This window comes from Melopsittacus undulatus, chromosome Z, assembly GCF_012275295.1.
Source record: "Melopsittacus undulatus isolate bMelUnd1 chromosome Z, bMelUnd1.mat.Z, whole genome shotgun sequence".
Classification (NCBI taxonomy): domain Eukaryota; kingdom Metazoa; phylum Chordata; class Aves; order Psittaciformes; family Psittaculidae; genus Melopsittacus; species Melopsittacus undulatus.
The window spans coordinates 55,942,078-55,961,418 of record NC_047557.1 but is presented as its reverse complement, the minus strand read 5'-3'; the positions used below and the strand labels follow the sequence as shown (position 1 = coordinate 55,961,418).

The 19,341-nt window shown below is 34.7% G+C and overlaps 1 protein-coding gene across 1 annotated transcript in view; it reads right to left on the bottom strand.

Annotated features, from left to right (window-relative positions):
• The window catches only part of SHOC1 (shortage in chiasmata 1), a 46,723-nt gene that overhangs the window by 9,713 nt on the left and 17,669 nt on the right, over window positions 1–19,341 (bottom strand). Inside the window, exons 7-18 of the mRNA XM_034073096.1 lie at window positions 17,150–17,279; window positions 16,150–16,244; window positions 14,881–15,123; window positions 13,213–13,662; window positions 10,750–10,872; window positions 8,702–8,878; window positions 6,189–6,296; window positions 5,276–5,463; window positions 3,590–3,662; window positions 2,098–2,167; window positions 1,348–1,532; window positions 748–853 (exon numbers count right to left, since the gene is read on the bottom strand). Coding sequence (XP_033928987.1) covers window positions 748–853; window positions 1,348–1,532; window positions 2,098–2,167; window positions 3,590–3,662; window positions 5,276–5,463; window positions 6,189–6,296; window positions 8,702–8,878; window positions 10,750–10,872; window positions 13,213–13,662; window positions 14,881–15,123; window positions 16,150–16,244; window positions 17,150–17,279 — 1,948 coding nt within the window. The remainder of the gene's footprint in view (window positions 1–747; window positions 854–1,347; window positions 1,533–2,097; window positions 2,168–3,589; window positions 3,663–5,275; window positions 5,464–6,188; window positions 6,297–8,701; window positions 8,879–10,749; window positions 10,873–13,212; window positions 13,663–14,880; window positions 15,124–16,149; window positions 16,245–17,149; window positions 17,280–19,341) is intronic.

The following is a 19,341-nucleotide window of genomic DNA, read 5'->3' as shown; positions in this document are numbered from 1 at the left end:
CAGCAACACAGCCTCCTTTAACCAGCTGTGTTAGCAGACTCACTAAATAAGTATCACATGCTTAGGGCCTTCATGGAGTCTTGGCTGACTGAGGGGGTAAAATGACAAGAGACAATGGTCACACTAATTTGCCTCATCCCTAGGAAGCAGAAGAGTCCTAAACCTAAATCTGCCAGCAGTAAGTCCTCTAGAAACTTGTATGGGCAGTGCATTCAATATTAACAAAAAAAGTGAACTATAAGCTTTTCTGAAACCATATAGTTCTTTGCTCACATGTTTAATTTCTTCATCAGTGCTAAAAGGAGCTAGTGAGAAAGTAGCAAAAAAGCATTCCTGACTATTTAGCTCATGGCCAGGCTGAACAGAGAATTTGAACAGGTCAGAGTCATATTAAATATTCTAATTTTAAATGTCAAATATGTATTTTTTTCCCCTACTGAGCTGTAATTAGACACAGCTCAAAAATGGCTTCACAGCTGACTCAAGGATACAGGAAGAATCAAAACTGGCATGTCTCTTCAGCAGCATGGAGAAATTTACCATCTGTATCTCTGACACTATGTTTAAGAGGTGCTGCAGTGAAAAAAATACATTATTGTCCTTAACTTAAAATGCTAATAGTGTAGTAGCAGCCATGTACCTGATAGCCAGGTAGCTAGCTACTACATAATATGATAGGACAAGATACATGTACTGGAAAATTGAAAACATATAGTCAGTAAGATTAAATAGGTTATTTTTACTCACTTGGATTCCAAAAGCTGAAGAATATCTGGCATATTAAGAAGACCTTCAGTTGTCAGAAATACATATGGAATCTGCACTTCCAGAAGAAAGGAACTACAGCGATTACCTGAAATTTTTTCTCTATGTAAGATAATAGTTTCATAACAACAACAACAAAAATATTTAGGTATTTCAGTAGCTATAGCTTTTAAAAATGTAGCTTTTATTCATATCCATTAACATGCTTCCTTTATATGCTCCCCCTACCCCCAAATGAAACTTCTGAATTGCTCTGAAGTTGAGCTTTAATTTATATTCATTTACATCAACAGCAACATCCCCTTAGGATGAGGAAGGGTGGATACAGTTTGTAATAAACTTGGCATAAGCCTTCTGTCAACCAACATTTACTACTACATCCTGGCCAAAACTCACACCCTAAGAAAAACACCTTCCTGTCTTGCTGGTTTATTGATACAACAGATCTGATTGCTTAGCTTTAGCTTTCACATTACTCATTCTATTCCACAGGCACATGGTTGTAGCGTTTTAGGGAACAGAAAATGCTTTCCTTTCATAAGGCAGCCCAGTTGTTTTATTACAATTCTGCAAAGCACTTACCCATCCATATTGTTTCAGGAAGGGTGGTTTTAAAAGTCATGTAAGTAACATTCAGATTTTTGCACAGATATTTGCAGCAAGAGTTTTCAGAATAATCATATTCCACTACTAATGAGAAATGTGTCCAAGGAAAGTCAGCTCCAATTTGCTGGTTATGTACAATAACACAGGAATATATACGAAGGCTTAAAAAAATAATCAAAATATTAATAAAATTAAGTTCAGGTAGAATTACCCTCAAAACAAAATAAACACATTTTTACTTTTAAGAAATATCACTGATGAAAGTACATTTACAAAAACTATTTATCCTTCCTGAATTAAAACCTGTAATTTCTTTAAAAATTAGTTTAAAAATGAAAAGCTGTACTTGCCCTCCCTCCAATTATCTACCTAAAGTCATTCATATTTTCTTGCAGTGTCATAATCTGTCATTATTTCTCTAGTACCCTCCCCCACCTTTCTTACACATTTTCTTAAACAAGTTTTTCTAAAACATGAAGAACAAAATAAAATGTTAAACCCATGCAATTGCATGTTTTATTGAAGTTCCTCTGAGTCTCACAACTAAGCATTTTACTAGAGTGTTGCCTAAGTTCTTCCCTCCAAGAATAAAGCTGTAGATCCCCACTCTGAAACTGTTACTCCAGACTGGAAAATCCCATGGAAATGGACAAAAGTAACTAAAGTTTCAGTGATGCTAATCCTGACTAAAAACTTTGTTACCCAAAATACAGAATTTTAACTTACTTGCTTATGATATCTTTGCAACTTAAAAAGGTTCTTTTTTTCTCAGAATTCAAATCTGTAGCTTTTAAGCCTGCATAAAGAGAACTAAGGCCTTAATCAAACAAATAAGCCTCTGCAGGCACGAATCAATGCACAGCTGCAAATGTGGGACAACACAGGATATTAAAATTCTATGCACTACATTTTCTGTCTTGATGAAGTCCTGCACAATTTCAGTTGTATTGCACTGGTTGGTGTAATGATTCCGAAATTTCCATTTTTGAACCAAGCAAAAAGTAACGTAAATAAGTTTCATTTCTCACAAACTCACAACCAATTACCTCATTACCTTAAAATTAAAAATTAAATGCTAGTGCAAAAGGAAGCATCTTTGCCTCTTTATATCTCTTTATACTTTATGTACACTTTAAGTTTAACTGGAAGATGTAGCCAGAAAGGGATATCTGTATAACGCAAATATATTTCTTTAGTTAGTTGGATTAAACTATGTTTGTAACCAAGTCTTAAGATCCTAAAACAAATAAAACACTTTTCACTAAATATTATTAGTAAAAGCATTGTGAACATGCCTCCTCCCTTTCAAAACATTCTAGAAGACAGGCTTTCTTCTTTTAAAAGCACAGGAAATTTAACCTTATTTTTAAAGGCAAAAGAACAATGTAATACATGACACTGTTGATAAGAAGCAAAAAGGAGTTAAAACAATGGATTTAAAACAGGAATATGAAAGGAATCAGCTGCTAGTTCTAAACGTAAGTAGAGACTCACATGACAATCTGCCTAAAATATGTTTGTTTCACCAGCTGAATCTGTGACATTGAACAAGCTTGTAGAAAGTTAATCAAGGGTAAAATGATGAATTGATGAAAGTGTTGCTTGTATCAGTGAGGGACTGTGACAATCCTCCAGTGAGAGAGAGATACTGGAAACAGTATTTTTTTCCCCTTGAGTTTAACAGATTGCTACAGTTATGCTTACATATTTTGCAAATTAGCCAACAAGGTTAGCAACAGAAGCTAAGGGAAATCATGATCTGTACCAAACTACTCATTTACAGTTTTATGCTAGGGAGCTCAGCTAAGGCTTCTAAATTCTAACTGCTCTCAACAAGATTGCATGGAAGGAAAATTGTGACCACCAATCAGTTAAAACCAGTGAGACAGTATGACCAAGGTATCAGATGCAATTATAATTAGGCAATGGGGTACACATATCTCCTTTTGTGTTCTGTTAAATAAATCTTTAACTTGAGAGATGAACTATCACTCTCTTGCAACAGGAAAGATCATGCCAGAACTCTTAATCAGGGGAAAATAAAATTATAAAAAAAAAAAAGCTGATGGAAGAATTAGAAAACAGTAGGCAAAGTATATAGAAATGTTCCTGATGAGAGGTAAAGGGAGAAACACCTGCAAAAAGCATACAAACAGGAATGCTGTGAAGCAGACAGTAACAGCCACTTTTTCTTTCAAAAATACACATAATTATTTACCTTCTATTTTAGATAAAGCATGAATGAGGGCATCTTTTTCTCTCTCAGAGTCCACCCTTGTTATAATAAGTATCTGGAAGAAAACAAGTAAAAGAAACTCTAGTACTTCAAAAAAATTGTTCTTTCAGCCTCTATATATCTTTCTTTCTCCTTTGCACAGAAAACATCAGGTTGACTAAACAGGTGGCAAAAAATAAATGGTTTTCCAGAAGCACAATCATAGTATGATAGAATTGCTCAAGTTCGAATGGACCTACAAGGATCCTAGAGTAGAACACCCTGCTCCTCATAGGACTACTTCAAACTAAACCATAGCACTGAAAGTATTGTCCTGATACTCTCCTCAAACTCTGACAGGCTTCATGTCATGACCACTTCTCTGGGCAGCCTGTTCCACTGACCATTCTCTCAGTGAGGATCCTTTTCCTAATGTCCCATCCGAACTTCCTCTGATGCAGCTTCATTCCATTTCCCCATGTCCTATTGTTGGTCACCAGAGAGAGGAGATCGGCACCTCCACCTCCGCTGCTTCCTATGAGAAAGTTGTACACTGATTGTGTCACCCCCCAGCCCTCTCTTATTCAAGATGAACAAAATTGCCCTTGGGTTGACATTAAGATGACAAAGCTGTCATATGTCTCCTAATACAGCATAATCCTACGATCACAAACAAAATGTGTTACTCTTAAGAAGAAAATGATGCTGAAATCAGCTTGGAAGGTCTACTGAAGGACAGAGACCTAGACAACCAACACAATTTCATTTTGGTTGCTTAATTTGTATTTTAAATTCTAAAAGGGTGTATCATAAGCAACTATATTTTTCTTCTCAGGGAAATTTAATCAAAAGACATTCAGAGCTTTTAGTGCACAGAAACAAAAGAAGAGAGGTCCAGGGAGTGATGTACAGAAAGATGTTTGAATAAATGAAAGTAAGCTTGAAGATTTGTCTTTTTTGGCCGTGTGTTCAGCAGCAGAAATTCTATTCCAAACAGTCAGGGAACTTAAATCGTGTATTTTATCCTTTCTTTTTCATTATGTGATAAGTATTGTGTAAATAAACAATAAATATTCTGCAAGGGAAAATGGTGTTTTGTACTGCATGGTATCACCCAAAGTATTCACATATCATGAAAAAAAATCTTTGGATAACTTGAAACTCCTCTACAACTCTACCCTCCATGTCATAATAAGCTATCACTTATGGATATCTACTTTTTATAAAATTATAATGCCAGGAGATTGTCCTGATACATGGCCTAAGTAGAGGTTGTTTGTGCATAACAATACCTATATACGCCATGGTGTGTTCTTCGAGCTACACATGCACAATCCTGACTTTTCATTAAAAGACTGAGGTCTTCAAATAAAAGATTATAATTTTCAGTAAAAGATGTGATATAATATAGTTACCAGGGAAACAAAGCCACCTACAACAAGACGAAAGCCCTGGCAATGTTAAAACTAATGTGCATGCTATTTCAGGCATGCAACAAGGACAAACAGAAACCTGCCCTGCTCCTGATACAGGTCTTCATGTTACCCATATTTAACAGGTACTGTGGGCTGGAAAGCTGGTTACAAGACTTTCTTCCATAAACCAAACCTTATTGAAGGTCAGCTTTATAACTATTTACATAGTTTGGAGCATTTTTGTTTGCTTAGAGAAACTGTTTACATTGTTAACCTTAACACTGTTTTTTTCTCCATAACTTTGCATCCAATTTAACATTTGACACTGAAGCTCTGTTATTTTGGGATTTGTTTCATGCTTTTTCTGGCTGCTGTACTGTACAATCTTCAACTGTCTCCAGATGTTATTCAAACAGGATTCTAAGATGTTTTTATAGATATCCTTTGCCTTGGACAAATAACCTGTTAATAAACCAATAAATTAAGTAACTGAAGTGACAAAAGATAATTGCCAAAGTTTGTGTTTAATCTACATATAAATTTATATTTTTGTGAAGATATCCTGCAAAAAAAAAACCAAAACAAAACAAAAAAACCCAACAAAATAAACTCCCAAACCAAACAAAAACCCCACAAAACCCCCGAGCTTCATGGAAAGATACAATTACCACTAATCAGGCACGTAAGTGGCCTATACAAAACTGCTCTGTTATGCCTCCTGCAGTATCTGCTGTATGACCTTAGCCAAAATTATAGACACTGCATTCTGTAGCTGCAGACACCAGCAGCTTTTGTTTGTAAACAACAAAGGACCTGAGATTTCTGTATGTTTCCCAGTTTCCACAGAGATTCCAATGAAAATCTGTCATTCTGAGATACACAACAATCCATTCTCTATGTGGAAGTTCACATGAATGTTTCTTAGGCAAGTCCACATAATCACATAAAGACTGGTATATTAGTCGTGGACTGAGCATATACACTACCAAAGAGCAATTTGCAGTGAATTAATTTCTAATGATGGAAAAGAAATAAGGAAGCAAAGGCAGTTGAATATTATATTGAATCCACATGGGAGCTATCCACATGGGAGGTATGTAGGCAAAGAATCACAGTCTACTAACACGAATGATGGACTGCAGAATACATACAAAGCTGGGTGTCATTATTCGTTACTAAAAACAAACCTAGTGCTGTGTCCAAGCCACATGTTAATAGAAGATCTCGACCAGTCACCAGCAGGTGCACCAGAGCAGCATGTCTGAACAGCATGATTTCCTTCTCATCTATTTTACCTTTACAAATACAAAACACAGGTGTGATCTATATAAAATTTCACAAATCACACTATACATATGTGACAAATATAAAAGATCCTGTTATCCTAGAATTTTCATTTAACACGTAAATAGACATAATTTTGAAAGTTTGGATCTGGTGGATCTGATCAAATAATTACTGAACAAGATGCATTAAATAAGAAAAACACTAGCTACTTCTGATTATTGGGATCAACATAGCTTTTAATTCAGAAAGTCAAGTGAAGCACTTAGGAAGGAAAGAAATACAACTATGGATATAGCATATAGAAGAATTAGCTGGAAAGAGCTAATTATGGAATTATGGAAGACAAAGGTCTTGCTGTTATTCTGTATCAAAAGACAGAAAGTAACTGTTATCTTTGTCAGTGAAGGTGCCGAAACTGAAGGACTATGTCCAGTTCTTGACACCACTCACGATAAAAACTCAGTGAGGAATACATATCATTTAGAAACAAAGTGAGAGAGTAGGCAATTGCATTTTATGATGAAATAATGGAGCATTTGGTGATATTTGGTGCAGAAAGCAAAAAACAGCAGGGGAATAATAATAATCTTGTAATAGATCAATATCATCATAGTAAGTGATTGCTTTGTATGTTCACTAGGGGATTAATGAGAAAATGTACCAGCATACTCTGAAGTCAAGTAGAGTAAGACTGGCTATTATGAAACAATTTGAAACCAGGAAGGCAATAGTTCCCAGGGAGGTTTTGGAATCTCCTATACTATTAGAAAAATATTAATTAGGAATAGATTAGATCTTTTAGAGTCTTCCTCATTCAAGTACTGCTGGATTTTCCAGGAAGAAAATTCTTATCTCCTGCTTTAGTTGCAACCAAAATGCAAGACCTCCCTTGTACTTCTCTGTCACTTCAGAAGACTACAGTAGCTAAATCAACCTGCCTTCTTTTTGAATTTTAAATCAACAACAAAGATTTTTTACTGCCTTCCTTGAGCTGTAATTCAAACAAAACAAAAACCCGTATATTTCATTGGTCAATTTTGTGTTCAACAATAGTTATTTTTGGAAGGGATGTGTAAATTTCATCAGTTCCTCAGAAGACACGCTTAAAAGGAAGGTCCAATAAATAGCTATTTGTCTCATCAGTATTTCAGCTGCTAAACATTTTCATTGACTTCATTGCTGTAATTTTAGCAGCTTAATTTTAGCACAGCTAATCTACAAGCAAAGAAGGCCCTGAAGTTTTAATAAGCATGGCACTCACTACTTTAGGCTACATTTACAGCACATTAACTGCATTTGAAGGGATATCAGTTTTCTTAAATTGATGTTGAATTAAAATGCAGACTCTTAGATATTTTTTTACTTGATTCTGAGAAGCAGTAGCAGTTCTCTATAATTTTCCCAGTAATGCTCTCCTTTCTGTGATTCACTGATACAGATACAGTTACTGAGTTTCTCCCTTATGTTTGTGAAGATGGTGTTAGCTGTTTTTGTAAGCTCCCTCAAATTAAGAGTACCCTGCTGCTCACAATTTTAATATGGTAATTCTATAAACCACAGCCCGTCATTCTGCAGCACTGTTTGCTTTCTCTCTCATTTGTAATTTCATTATCATTAGTTTTATTTTAGGAGGAATACATTCAGCGTATTTCAAAATAAAGCAATAAAGTTGAGATAGCTAATGTTTAACCACATAACTTGTGATGTAAAACTTGTCAGGTAGTAGACAGTCTTCTATGTTATCCTTACAATCAATTTTTCACCGTGAGCAGTGCAACTCAAAAAACAATCCAAATACCCAACAGCTTTCTAAATCTTCCCTAAACACAGCCTGCATTCTGCTCTGAGGCTTTCCTGACCCTCTCTTTATCTATAGCCAAAAATCTTTGTAAGGGGTCACTGATCTTGCTGGCTTTTGTTTTAATTTTTCTGATTTTATAGGGGTTTTCACATGCCATGTAGAAGAGAAATGAAGTCAGAAAGAAACCAAATTCATATGGCTTTTTTTTTCTCCTAATTTCTAAAGTGGTCTTGGCATTTTGCATCACGCAGGTGTGACAAACAGCAAGTACTAGAAGCAATGAAATAACAAACCACATAGACAGATTAACTTGCAAAATCTAACATGAACAAATAATTAAACATTGTTTAATACAGCAGAAATATTTCTAATGCATAGATAAAATATTTAAAAGTGAAATACATTTAGAATACTTTTTGTGTTACAATTTTGAGTTTAGTCAATGTAATGCTGAAGAACTAGGACATAAAAGTTGAAATAAATTACTCTAACTCTACAAAATAACCTGCTGAAAGTTTTATCATTATCAAATACCTTGAACATTGTGTCACCAATTAAACCTGTATTAGTATTAAAGAAGAAAAACCTATTATTTTTTTTATAAAGACATACCTTCTTTAAAACGGTCACATACTACTTTCTCTTGCTGCTTTAAGAAAAACCTTGTATGATCAAATTTAATGCTGTCAAATCTCCAATTTACAGAAGCAAGCATACTTGTATGTGTCAAATCTTCTAGAATAGGAGTGGCTGCTTCTTCCAAAAGGCAGTATGCCTGGCATTGGCTTTCTGTATAGCACAATAAACAAAACAATAATAAAGTTTGGTTTACTATACTATTCCTGGACAAGAACAATTAAAAGATAGATCAAAACACAAACAACACTGACTTCTTCATGAACGCTGTAACATTGATAGAAAAAGAGTTGCTCGCCAGGAAGCCTCCTGCATGGTGGAATTACACTGATCATCACAGCAGGCAGCCATGTTCTTCCATAGATTTCATAAAGTGATCAAACTCCATGATGAAAAGTTAGGATTTTCTATTCTTGTGACTCCCACTAAGATTGTATTATTATTCCACTGTTCTACAGATTCCTCTACTTTGTAGGCTAAACTTAGACTTAGTCCCTTTATATCCACTTGTTACTATAAATTCAACTTAAACAGCTCATCCCCTTCCCTGATATTTAACTTCTAATGTCTTTGTCTAGAAAGGCCAGACAAGCCAATCTGTTAGTATGTTTGTACTTTCACACTAACAGTTCTTAATAGCTCTTCTGGGTGGCTTTTTAAAAATTCTTCCCAAATTACAACTGAGTTTCTTGCTATTGGCATCTATGACAGAGTTGTCAATTGCTGAATGAGCTGAAAGGAATGTCCTTTTCCTCAGGCAGGAAGGTGAAATTCTTCCATAACCTTTTTGAAAATCACAGTGGAGTTGATCACAGCAAAAAGATCAGAGCTCTGTGACTCTTCTTTTTCAAAAACTTACTATTCTTTTTCAAAAATATTTTCAACTGATCTATACAATTATTTTATTTGACCAGCAGCTGAGTTAACTTCACTTGGCCAATGCACTATTTCGTAAGAGCAGTTGATAACTTCATATTTTTAAGCATTTTTTAGCAAAGCGTATATTGTTATGTCCAGTTTTTCAGTCTTTATGGAAACAGGTCAGATGATACAGTATTTTGGATGTCCATTGTACAGTATCATTTGGGCATTCCTGTATTAATGTATCATTTTGTTTTTAAAGTGTATTTCTAATCATGTAAATTCAGTGTTCCACTGTTAAGTGAAATGTTTTCATGAAACCTTCTAAACTCTGCTTTGGTTATAGCTTTTTTTGGATAAAGATTCCTTTCCTTCATGTGCAAGTCCATCATGGTGAAACACACTATCTCAAGTACTGTAACAGGGCACTCAGTCGCAGTAAATATTACTTTTGCAAAACGCTGATTTTGTACCCATCTCAGATGAGAACAGATGAAAATACTGCTCTACTCTTTCACTGTTTCTGTGAAAGAGACACTCATTAAGCTCACAGAGTGAACGTATTTCCATTGAAAAGCAAACTAATCTGTGCTAGGCCTTTCCAACACTGAGCGTTCTTACAACTGGGGTTGTAAAATAAAATAGCTTTGGTAAATATCTTCCAGGTTCTTTTCCATCATTTGTACCACACGACAAAATTGTCTGTGCATGTTCTTTGATATAATGCCTTGAAAAGTACAACAGCAAGAGTTCACAGGGTAAGGCTCAGTTGTGTATGAGAGTGATTACTACTGTGTTACAGACATTTCCTACCAAAATGACCGCCAATCCCTTCTGTCTCCAATTCTTTCATTTCCTCTGTCAGAGAAAAAAATGCAGAATAATAATTTGAGTCTATTGATTGGCACAAAGAGATTTCATATCTGCTGATTTAGATCACACATAACTCAAAGTCTGTACTGTTTAGTTTGTACGCAATTTGGTTTAGTCTTAAGACATAAGTCCATAGCCTGTTCTCACACCTGTGTCAAAACAAGTATCTATTTGGAAGATTTTCAGTCACAAGCAGCCAAATAATTTCCGTATTTGTCTGAGTAGTACTATTTAATACAAAATTCTGTTGCAAAGCTGTATAAAATAAAGCATATCCAAAACCAGTATACCTGATGCTTGAATATTGACTGTGATACTGTCCTCATTCTCTTGTTTTTCTTCTATTCTTACTGTCTCACAAACAGAACTGACCTCTTTGTGAACTTGTGTATGCTGTTCTTCAGGTTGTAGCACTAAATGGTTAAAACACAAGTGAACATTTATATACAAATATCACAAAACCAGATCAATAAGAAAACTGTTCTATAAATTACATGCAAAAATATTTTCAAGTTAAGTAAGCTTCTATGATGCATACATTTTCTTTTCACAAACTTCTATACTGTGTTCATGGGCTCATATAGTACGCAAAAACCATTGAGACACATTGAGAGATGAGGCCTCCACAGCTGCAGTCAGTCAGTCAGTCAGTCATTATTAGGTTCCTCTTCCTTAGGGCAGGAATAAAGGGCTGGGAAAAATAAGGAGCTGGTACTATAGCTCTGTAATAGGTCCATAGGAAAGCTCATCTGCCCTTGTACATAGAATAAACATATATGAGATGAAAGATGCTGTTGACTATCAGGAGATCAAACTATGAGAAGTATCTCAGCAAGTGTGATTAGAAAAGGTTAGCTACTGTAAGTGACCAAAAGAACATCGAAGCTGCAAACGCTTATTGAAAAGAACTTTTTCTCTTGTCATATAGCTATCCTTCACAATTTGTAAATATTTCCTTCCCTTCTTCCTTAAAAATAGTGTTGTATGAGCTACAGCTGCTGACAACAGAGCTTCCTTTGGCAGCTCTAGATCTTTATATTTGAGAGGAGTTCTGGCTAAATAGGTGTCTCCTAAATATTGCTGGTTTTTTTCTAGTTAAGAATGTGAGTTTCATCAAAAACCAAACTGATCATACACAGAAGGAAAAAAAAATAGATTTTTTTTGCTAGTTGTTTAAAAAAACTTCTTGAGTTTGAAAAGCTATACAGGGTTCAAAACTGGATCAAGGTACTTTTTCTACTACTTTCTTCTGGTGTATTTTCTAAGCTAAATATTATACACAATGACATCTTTAAAAAATGAGTCGAATAACAAAGCTAATACAAAAAGAGACTTAGAGGCAGTGCTGGCATTTCTTGTTTTCAGTTAAACTCAGAGTCACCCTTAATAAAAAATGCAGTTGTTATGAAAGTATATAATTATTTACATAATTTTTACATTAATGTGGTAAGAACTATAAATTTTAACAGGTTCTCTATATACCAGGCATAACTCATTTGCAATACTATGGTCTACGTGTAAACATATTCTAAACTGCATTTAACCTAATTAAATCTCCACAAGCCTATTCGCAAATGTAACATGGCTTGTCTGGTCAACACACTTGGATTTCTTGCCACGAGATGCAGTTCCAGCCTGAGCTCACTAGATGGCAGCATAAAACATCAGTTCAAGTACCTTGCAGACCTACATTTAAAATCGCGATTGTTATTTCTGGGGCCATGGAACTTTTATGCGCGTCTACCGGTATCAGTAACAGATACCTTTTACCAAGAAATAATTTTCTCCGCAAGGTTACATAAGCAAGCTTAAATCAATAAATTATCCCAATTCTCTGATACAAGGTTTTTATGTAACAATTGTATTTTTGTTTTTTTAATGCTGGGTTATGTAGCTGAAACACAGACAAAATTGATTGTCAAAATACTGCCATGCAAATCTAAAAATTTAAAAATATTATTTTTTAATACAACTTTATCCTGAAAAGTGAATGTGGCAATATATCACCATCTCCTGATATTTTGTGTCAAATATTTTTTAAAGCAAACAAGGGACTTCTTCTACTTTTTTCCCCCCCTTCTGCTCTTGCATTTCTGCAGTGCTCAATGCATAGCCTGAGATTCTTTCATGAGCATTGTCATCAACAAGAACATGGCTGCCAAGAACTTTTTGTTTTCTCTAAGACCTGTTATGCCTCATTGTTTCAAGGGGTTTGCATCAAGGTAACTGGCTCAGATGGCTCCTTCCAGAGAACTTTAACTATTTTTCATCATCTAGGCTATGCTTGTCCCACAAAAGTAAGGGTATTGATAATCACTGTTCGATAAGTACAATCAAACTGATAACTACAATTGATAAAATAATAGCTCTCCAAAGAGCCCAGGAGTTCAAAACTCATGAACAGAAGAGATCTTCTGGAGTTAAGTACCATTCAGTTATTTTGTCAGAATAGGAATAAACTCATATGCCTATTTTAGTAAAACCCACTTCTAACACCAAAAAAGACCCTAAACCTCAAAATAAAGAATTCCCCTCAACCAAAATAGACAAACAAAATCCCATAAGTTACCCAAAGGAAAAAAACAAAAAGGTAAGATCCTTAGCTGAAAATTCAGATACACTAAAGATCATCAAAATGTTACCATTAACTTTTTCCCTCCATAAGTCCACTAGCATAAATTAGCATCTATTATAACCGGTACAAAACAGCATAAGTAAACGTGGAAAATGGAAGAATAAACTGATGCACATACCTTTTTCAGGACTACCTACATAATTTTTTTCCTCTCTTTGGGTAAGCATACGTTTAGATCTCAGCATGATAAAGTTGCTCAAATCAGAATCATCGTCCCATTTTGTAACAGCTGCAAATGATGCAGGCTTTTCACTACTGGATGAGTTGTCTTCTTCAGAAGGCACATCTTTCCTGCTGACTAACTCAGATGATTTGGGGGTTTTCTTTTCTTGGTTTACGAAATAAATTTCCTCTTCTACCTTATTCCTTTTTATGCTTCTTCCAGTAAGCTCTTCCACAGATGTATTCATACTGGGAATTTTGGCAGGTGATGCAGCACCCATATGCACAGCAAAGTGCTGCTTTTGAGTCTGTGTTGACATGCAAAGATTAATAGTTTTGTCTGACTGATGTTTTTCAGCAGAAAGGAGCTCCTGGCTTGTCATGGAATCCATCTCTTCAAGCCACCCTAAAAAAAAAAAAAAAGAAATTTCTTTGATGCAGCATAATTTCTTTTTTCCATTTCTTTTTCTTGGTTGAATTTAAATAATTTGGGTAATTACAGAGAAAGCATTTTTAAATTTATTCTTTTTGCCTTCCCAGATCATCAGAATCTTCTTCTTGAAAATTTTTACAGATTAGCCCAAAGTAAAAATGTACAGTGTTGAAAAACAGAAGGCCAGGCTACTGTTTAGTGAAGTTTTCACCACCTGCATGGTGGTTTTGATGTTAATTTTCTAGGAACTGGGATGAAACACATTTCATTAGGAAGAAAGTTAAAAAAATTCACTGGGTTGGGGCTTGTTTGTTTTGGTTTTGTTTTCTGTTAGGGGATTTATTTATTTATTTTCTTGTAGTAAGAGCAAAAAACGAGTGAGGAATGCAATTAGCTCCTTCTAAAGAAGTGTTTCACTAGAACCACATTTTTTTTTTGCATTGCTGCTACACACCCGTGTATCTAAGCCCTTAGCTTCATGGGTATTCACAGACACACAGTAGCTAAACACTTTTCAGTATGTTAAAAGCAGCCAAGTGAAAACGTTCTTCCTGAATGGTGCCTATTTGTTTCAAATACTGTCAAGCCATGGAGTTCTGCAACTGTAACCAGTGCCTTGCAGTCAGGCCATAGTTATACAATAAAATCTAAATAGCTTTTTGCATTTTCTATTAAAGTTTGGTTATAGGTGTGAATAATGGTCCATAAGAAATTCGTCAGTTTATAAGTGATTTACATTTGAAACCATAGCCAGCATAAAACCCTCCTCTGAATAGCATAACAAATAATACTCACTGTAACATGGACACCCTACTGACTTTCTGCAGATAGGATTATATGAATATCTGCTTTCTTAAAATATTCCAATGCAAAATTAGTTATTTGCTAAGCCATTCTCCTGTCTGAAACTATTTTATTGAAAAATAATATGGCTCGTGGAGGTTACTGTTCACCTCTGTGTTAATAGAAAAGGTAACTTTATGTAGTTAAACACTGTTGTTCCTACAGTTTGTTCTACATTTGTAAAATTGCAGTACTGTTGCTAGTCTGTATTGCTATAACAAGTTTTGTTATTGAGAATAAGCAATCTTCCATTTGCTTCCCTCTTGGAGGTGCATAATAGTCAGTGTGATTCTCTATTAAGTACCCACCTTTGCCTTTTTACCACTTCTGTAAAAAGAAGACACTTACTTTCTATCTGATATGATGTAAATTGTGTGAATGTTTCTAGTTTTGTCGGAAACCAACTATTTTCATTACTGGCATTCACAGTTAATTTTTCCAAAGTTTCTGTGGAGACTGGATTCAAACCCAGATGAACCCACCAGCCCTCCTTCAGTGGGCTAAGCACTGGTCCTTCTACCTCAACTGGCATTGCTTCCTTCAGTTCTGTAAGTGAATAATGCTGACATGCAAGTTTATCAGCCTGATGCTCTACAAAAAAAAAACAGAAATCAGCATATGAGATTAATAATCTAGAAACATGAAAACAGAATGCTATTTTGGAAATGAAAGTTCCCAAGTACTGATGACCTACTACTGTTTATACTTCCACTGGTAACTCAATGTCCATTAAAAGACTTGAGAACCAAGCAGTTAATACTATTAGAGCAAGTGTACTTTTAACTTACTGAGTGTATGAGTAAGGGGGGGGAGAGGGAGTATTTTTTTTTCAGACCTAATAATATGTAGCCACATTCCTAAAGGTACAAATAATCTTGTTTACTAATCTGTGGGTTTACTTGTCATGCTTACAAGGACTTAACATAATCTTTACCCACCAAAACATTAACTCAAACAGTAATAAGCCTACCATACAATGTTTTCAATTATAAATGAATGTATAACGGGACAGTGTAATAATTCAATATACATAACTTAATCCTAAAACTTGTGAAATGAAGGCAAATAAAAATAAGTGAAAGAACAGTGATAATGCATACTCTTGTGCTGTAAGAAATAACCTGCAGCTTATTTTGGTGTTGTATATTTTGCTTCCAAACATGAACTTTGCTTTTGTCAGGTTATAATACTATTTTGCATTTACAGTACTTTTCTATTGATTGATATATATTTTGAAACATTATTTAAGGAAAAATAGCAGAAAATAGTTCAACAGATTACTATATTTCAGTTACCACAGATATTGAATATTATTACTAGTAGTAAACTGAACATTTTGATAATGAAATAAAACTGTTACTTCATTCAGATTACCTCCATAGAAGGATACATGATATACCAACTTCTATGTTGCCATACTGTTAATTTTTTACATGTACTAACAACTCATATAATAAAACATCAGAGAGTTACATTAATTGGATAAACTTCAATGTCTCAAAAGATACACTCTGTAATATAACATTATATTGTTTGTTATATTTTCTCTATGTACATGGTACTCTTCAACATCAATTAGAAACTGATCATCAAAAAATAGAAAATAGAAATCCTTACCAACAAGCAAAAGAGAGCTCATATTGTCCCGATACTTCTCTAATTGCCATACCAAAGATTTTAGGTATTCCCTGGAGGACTCTGTAATCAAAATACTATGAAGAACATAAAACAAGACTTGGAGGTATGAGGTTTAACATTGTTATCTCTTGAATTTTGATTTATATAAAACCACCTTTTAATTATTTATTTTCTCTCCAAATTTTCAGTTCATTCATTCATTCATTCATTCAATTATTTTTCTGATTCAGACAGAGGGTGACTTTATGCAACACCACAGTGAACATGAAGGAGTGAGAGGGGCCATCAAGGGTGGTTCATGAAGTAAAACACCACTGAATGGGAACTCTACCCAGACTGTGGTTCCCAGCCCAAAGGGGTATTTAAATACTTTGTGCATGTGTGAAAAAGAAAGTAAGGCAAGAAGTGTTAGCCTTGAAAACAGGATGAAAAGGAAAAGATGAAGCAATCCTGATCCTATGTCAGCATGAAAAGGCTTCAATTCCATTGCTGCGAGATATCCCAAAACCACAGACAATACTTTCTTCCTGTATCTTTGCTGGAGACTTCGTAGGTGATACTTGCTCAACATACGTGTTTGCCATATGTATAAATATATGCATATATATACATATAAAAATACATACATACATACTTTCTATATACATAAGTGTCTATTGTTGCCTATTCCAAAATAGAGATTGGATATTCAGGTTGTTAAGTCTCCCATGAGAAAGAGGTCTACAGTAGTGACTGTCATTTCCCTTTTCAAGCTCCTCTGAAAAGCCACAAATACGGATCACACACTCTGCTCACTCTTTCATGCAAAACACAAAATACACGCAGCTGTTGCAAAGAACATAACTGTTAATCTACAAACAGACTAAACTTATTTTTGCACTAATTTTGAGGACATATGATTGCAGGAATTATGACTATTATGACTTTTACATGATTATTTATGACTACATAGGGTTTATTACTGTTAAGTTTTTATTACCTGTCATCAGAAGAAGGAATAGGTTCTTCTTGAAGTCCTGTGGCCATAAAATTAACCCATGATCTTTGTTGTCTGCATGGAGGACTTAAAGGTACTTCCATTTCATCTTTCAGATATGGAACATATTTAGCTAGAAATTGCACAAAGCATCACAAAAAAAAAAATCAAAATCACAAAGCTACCTGTGAATGAAGCACACATATGTAGGAATTTTACACTACTGAAGTTTTGGATTAAAATACAAAATACTTTCATGGGACATTTCACTATTTAAGCTATAAAAACCAAATACTTCACATTTAATTTCCAGACAGTTTGGGAATAATAATGTGTAGATCACATTGCTTTACTCATTCAGTAATGTATTTCTGAATACAAACTCTTCCCATGCACAATAATTTTTATTATTAAATCATCAGGTACTATGCCTGAGGTTTTGACATCAAGTGTTCATCCCTTCAAGTGTTGGCCTTCTTAGATAGTTCTAATAAATTGAGATAATTAGATTGGAGAGAGACTTAGCACAATATTGTGGTGGCTGTAACATTCAGATGAATGGACTCAGGGCCTTCAGAAACATAGAGTCAGGATTTTAAAAACAAAACTACTTTTTCAATCAGAATTAGTAGTCATTGTAATTCCAGGGGTGACTAGTGAAATGAATTTAATTGCAACACCATTTTTTTAAAAGCAGTATACAAACAAACGTGGCATGCTAAAAAGTCCCCTGTAAGTCACTTTTCATATCCCTTTTATTAGCCAATCATATTAAATGCAGATATTGTAATGGATTATTGCTTTTTATTCAAGGAGTTTGAAACTTCATTGATTTTGGTGCCATTACATAAAAGTTGGTGGTTTACACAATTACCCTGGCATTCATCTCTCTGTCATTCTTCTAATAATATTTCTCATTCAGCTTGACCAGAAAACAGAGGTAATAAAAAATACAGTTCCCCCATGTTCTATGAAAGTTAACAGCCAGAAGAATTGTAAGTAAATAAGTGCCTTCATAAGGAAACCCACTTGTAATAAATTCCCTATTCATTTCAACAGGCAGTAAGCAGCTGCAGTCATCACACACACATTGTCTGGCCAACTGGCATGTGGTGGTCTATGAATCAGCCACCTGCCCAGCTGCTTGCAGCTGTTCCTTGTCCAACCTAACAAGCAGATTGTAGAGCAGGAAGGACAGGAAGGATAAAAGACTGTGTTAGAAAGCTAGAGAAGGTACAGTAAACACTGGGAATTAAAAAATAAAACAAAAAGAGAGAGATAAGAAATAAAAGTGGTTACAAAAGAAATAAACAGACTTCCAATCAGTATGATATCTTTCCATTTACTCAGAACAAAAAGATTTGTGCTGTGAAATTCATCTTACAAACTGCTTTTTTTTTTTCTGTGTTCAAAAACAAATTTAGCACTTTTATTTGAACAGGACAGAAGCTGATCTCAGGACAGGAAAAATTCCTGACATTTCTAAAAAGAAAATTATTTATCTTTGAGCAAAAGTATTCATATTTGTTTTTGTCTGGTTATTTTTGCCTTTGAGGCTGGAACATTCTGACCAGCTACATCAGTTGAACTGTGCCTGTACTAAGGGTGCCATTCCCCTTCTCAGGGCATTAATGACTGACTGAATTCTCCTGTCCCTCAACCTTTTTTTCAATAAACACCACAGTTAGCAGGAGAGGAAAGCAAACAATGAAATACATACAGAAAACGTAATAATTTTATCAGTGTTTCTTCCCTGATTGCAAGCAAATATATTTCACTTCTGGTAACTTATAAACAGCAAAATTTATTAGAAGGAGGAGACCGTATAGTATCTCTGCTGAAATTTTACATCCAATTACAAATTACAACTGTCGATTAGCAAATGATGCCTGATTCAAAGGCAGGACTAAGCCAGAAAACTGTCAATAAAGATTAATGCCATCACCTTCTTTTAAAAACAATTCAAGATTTTTTGACTACTCATCTAATCCAGAAGATAACCTGGACAGTATCTCAGCTAAAATCATAGTCAGTTTTCTATTATGGTATACAGGAGGAGTGTCCCAAACTGCTCAAATCTACTTAACCTCCTCCTGCTTATCATAAACCTTAGAAATAAATTGCTGCCAGACAGCTCACTAGAGTCAGACTACAGTAAATCCTGCTAGGTAATAATTTCCATATATAAAATAAAT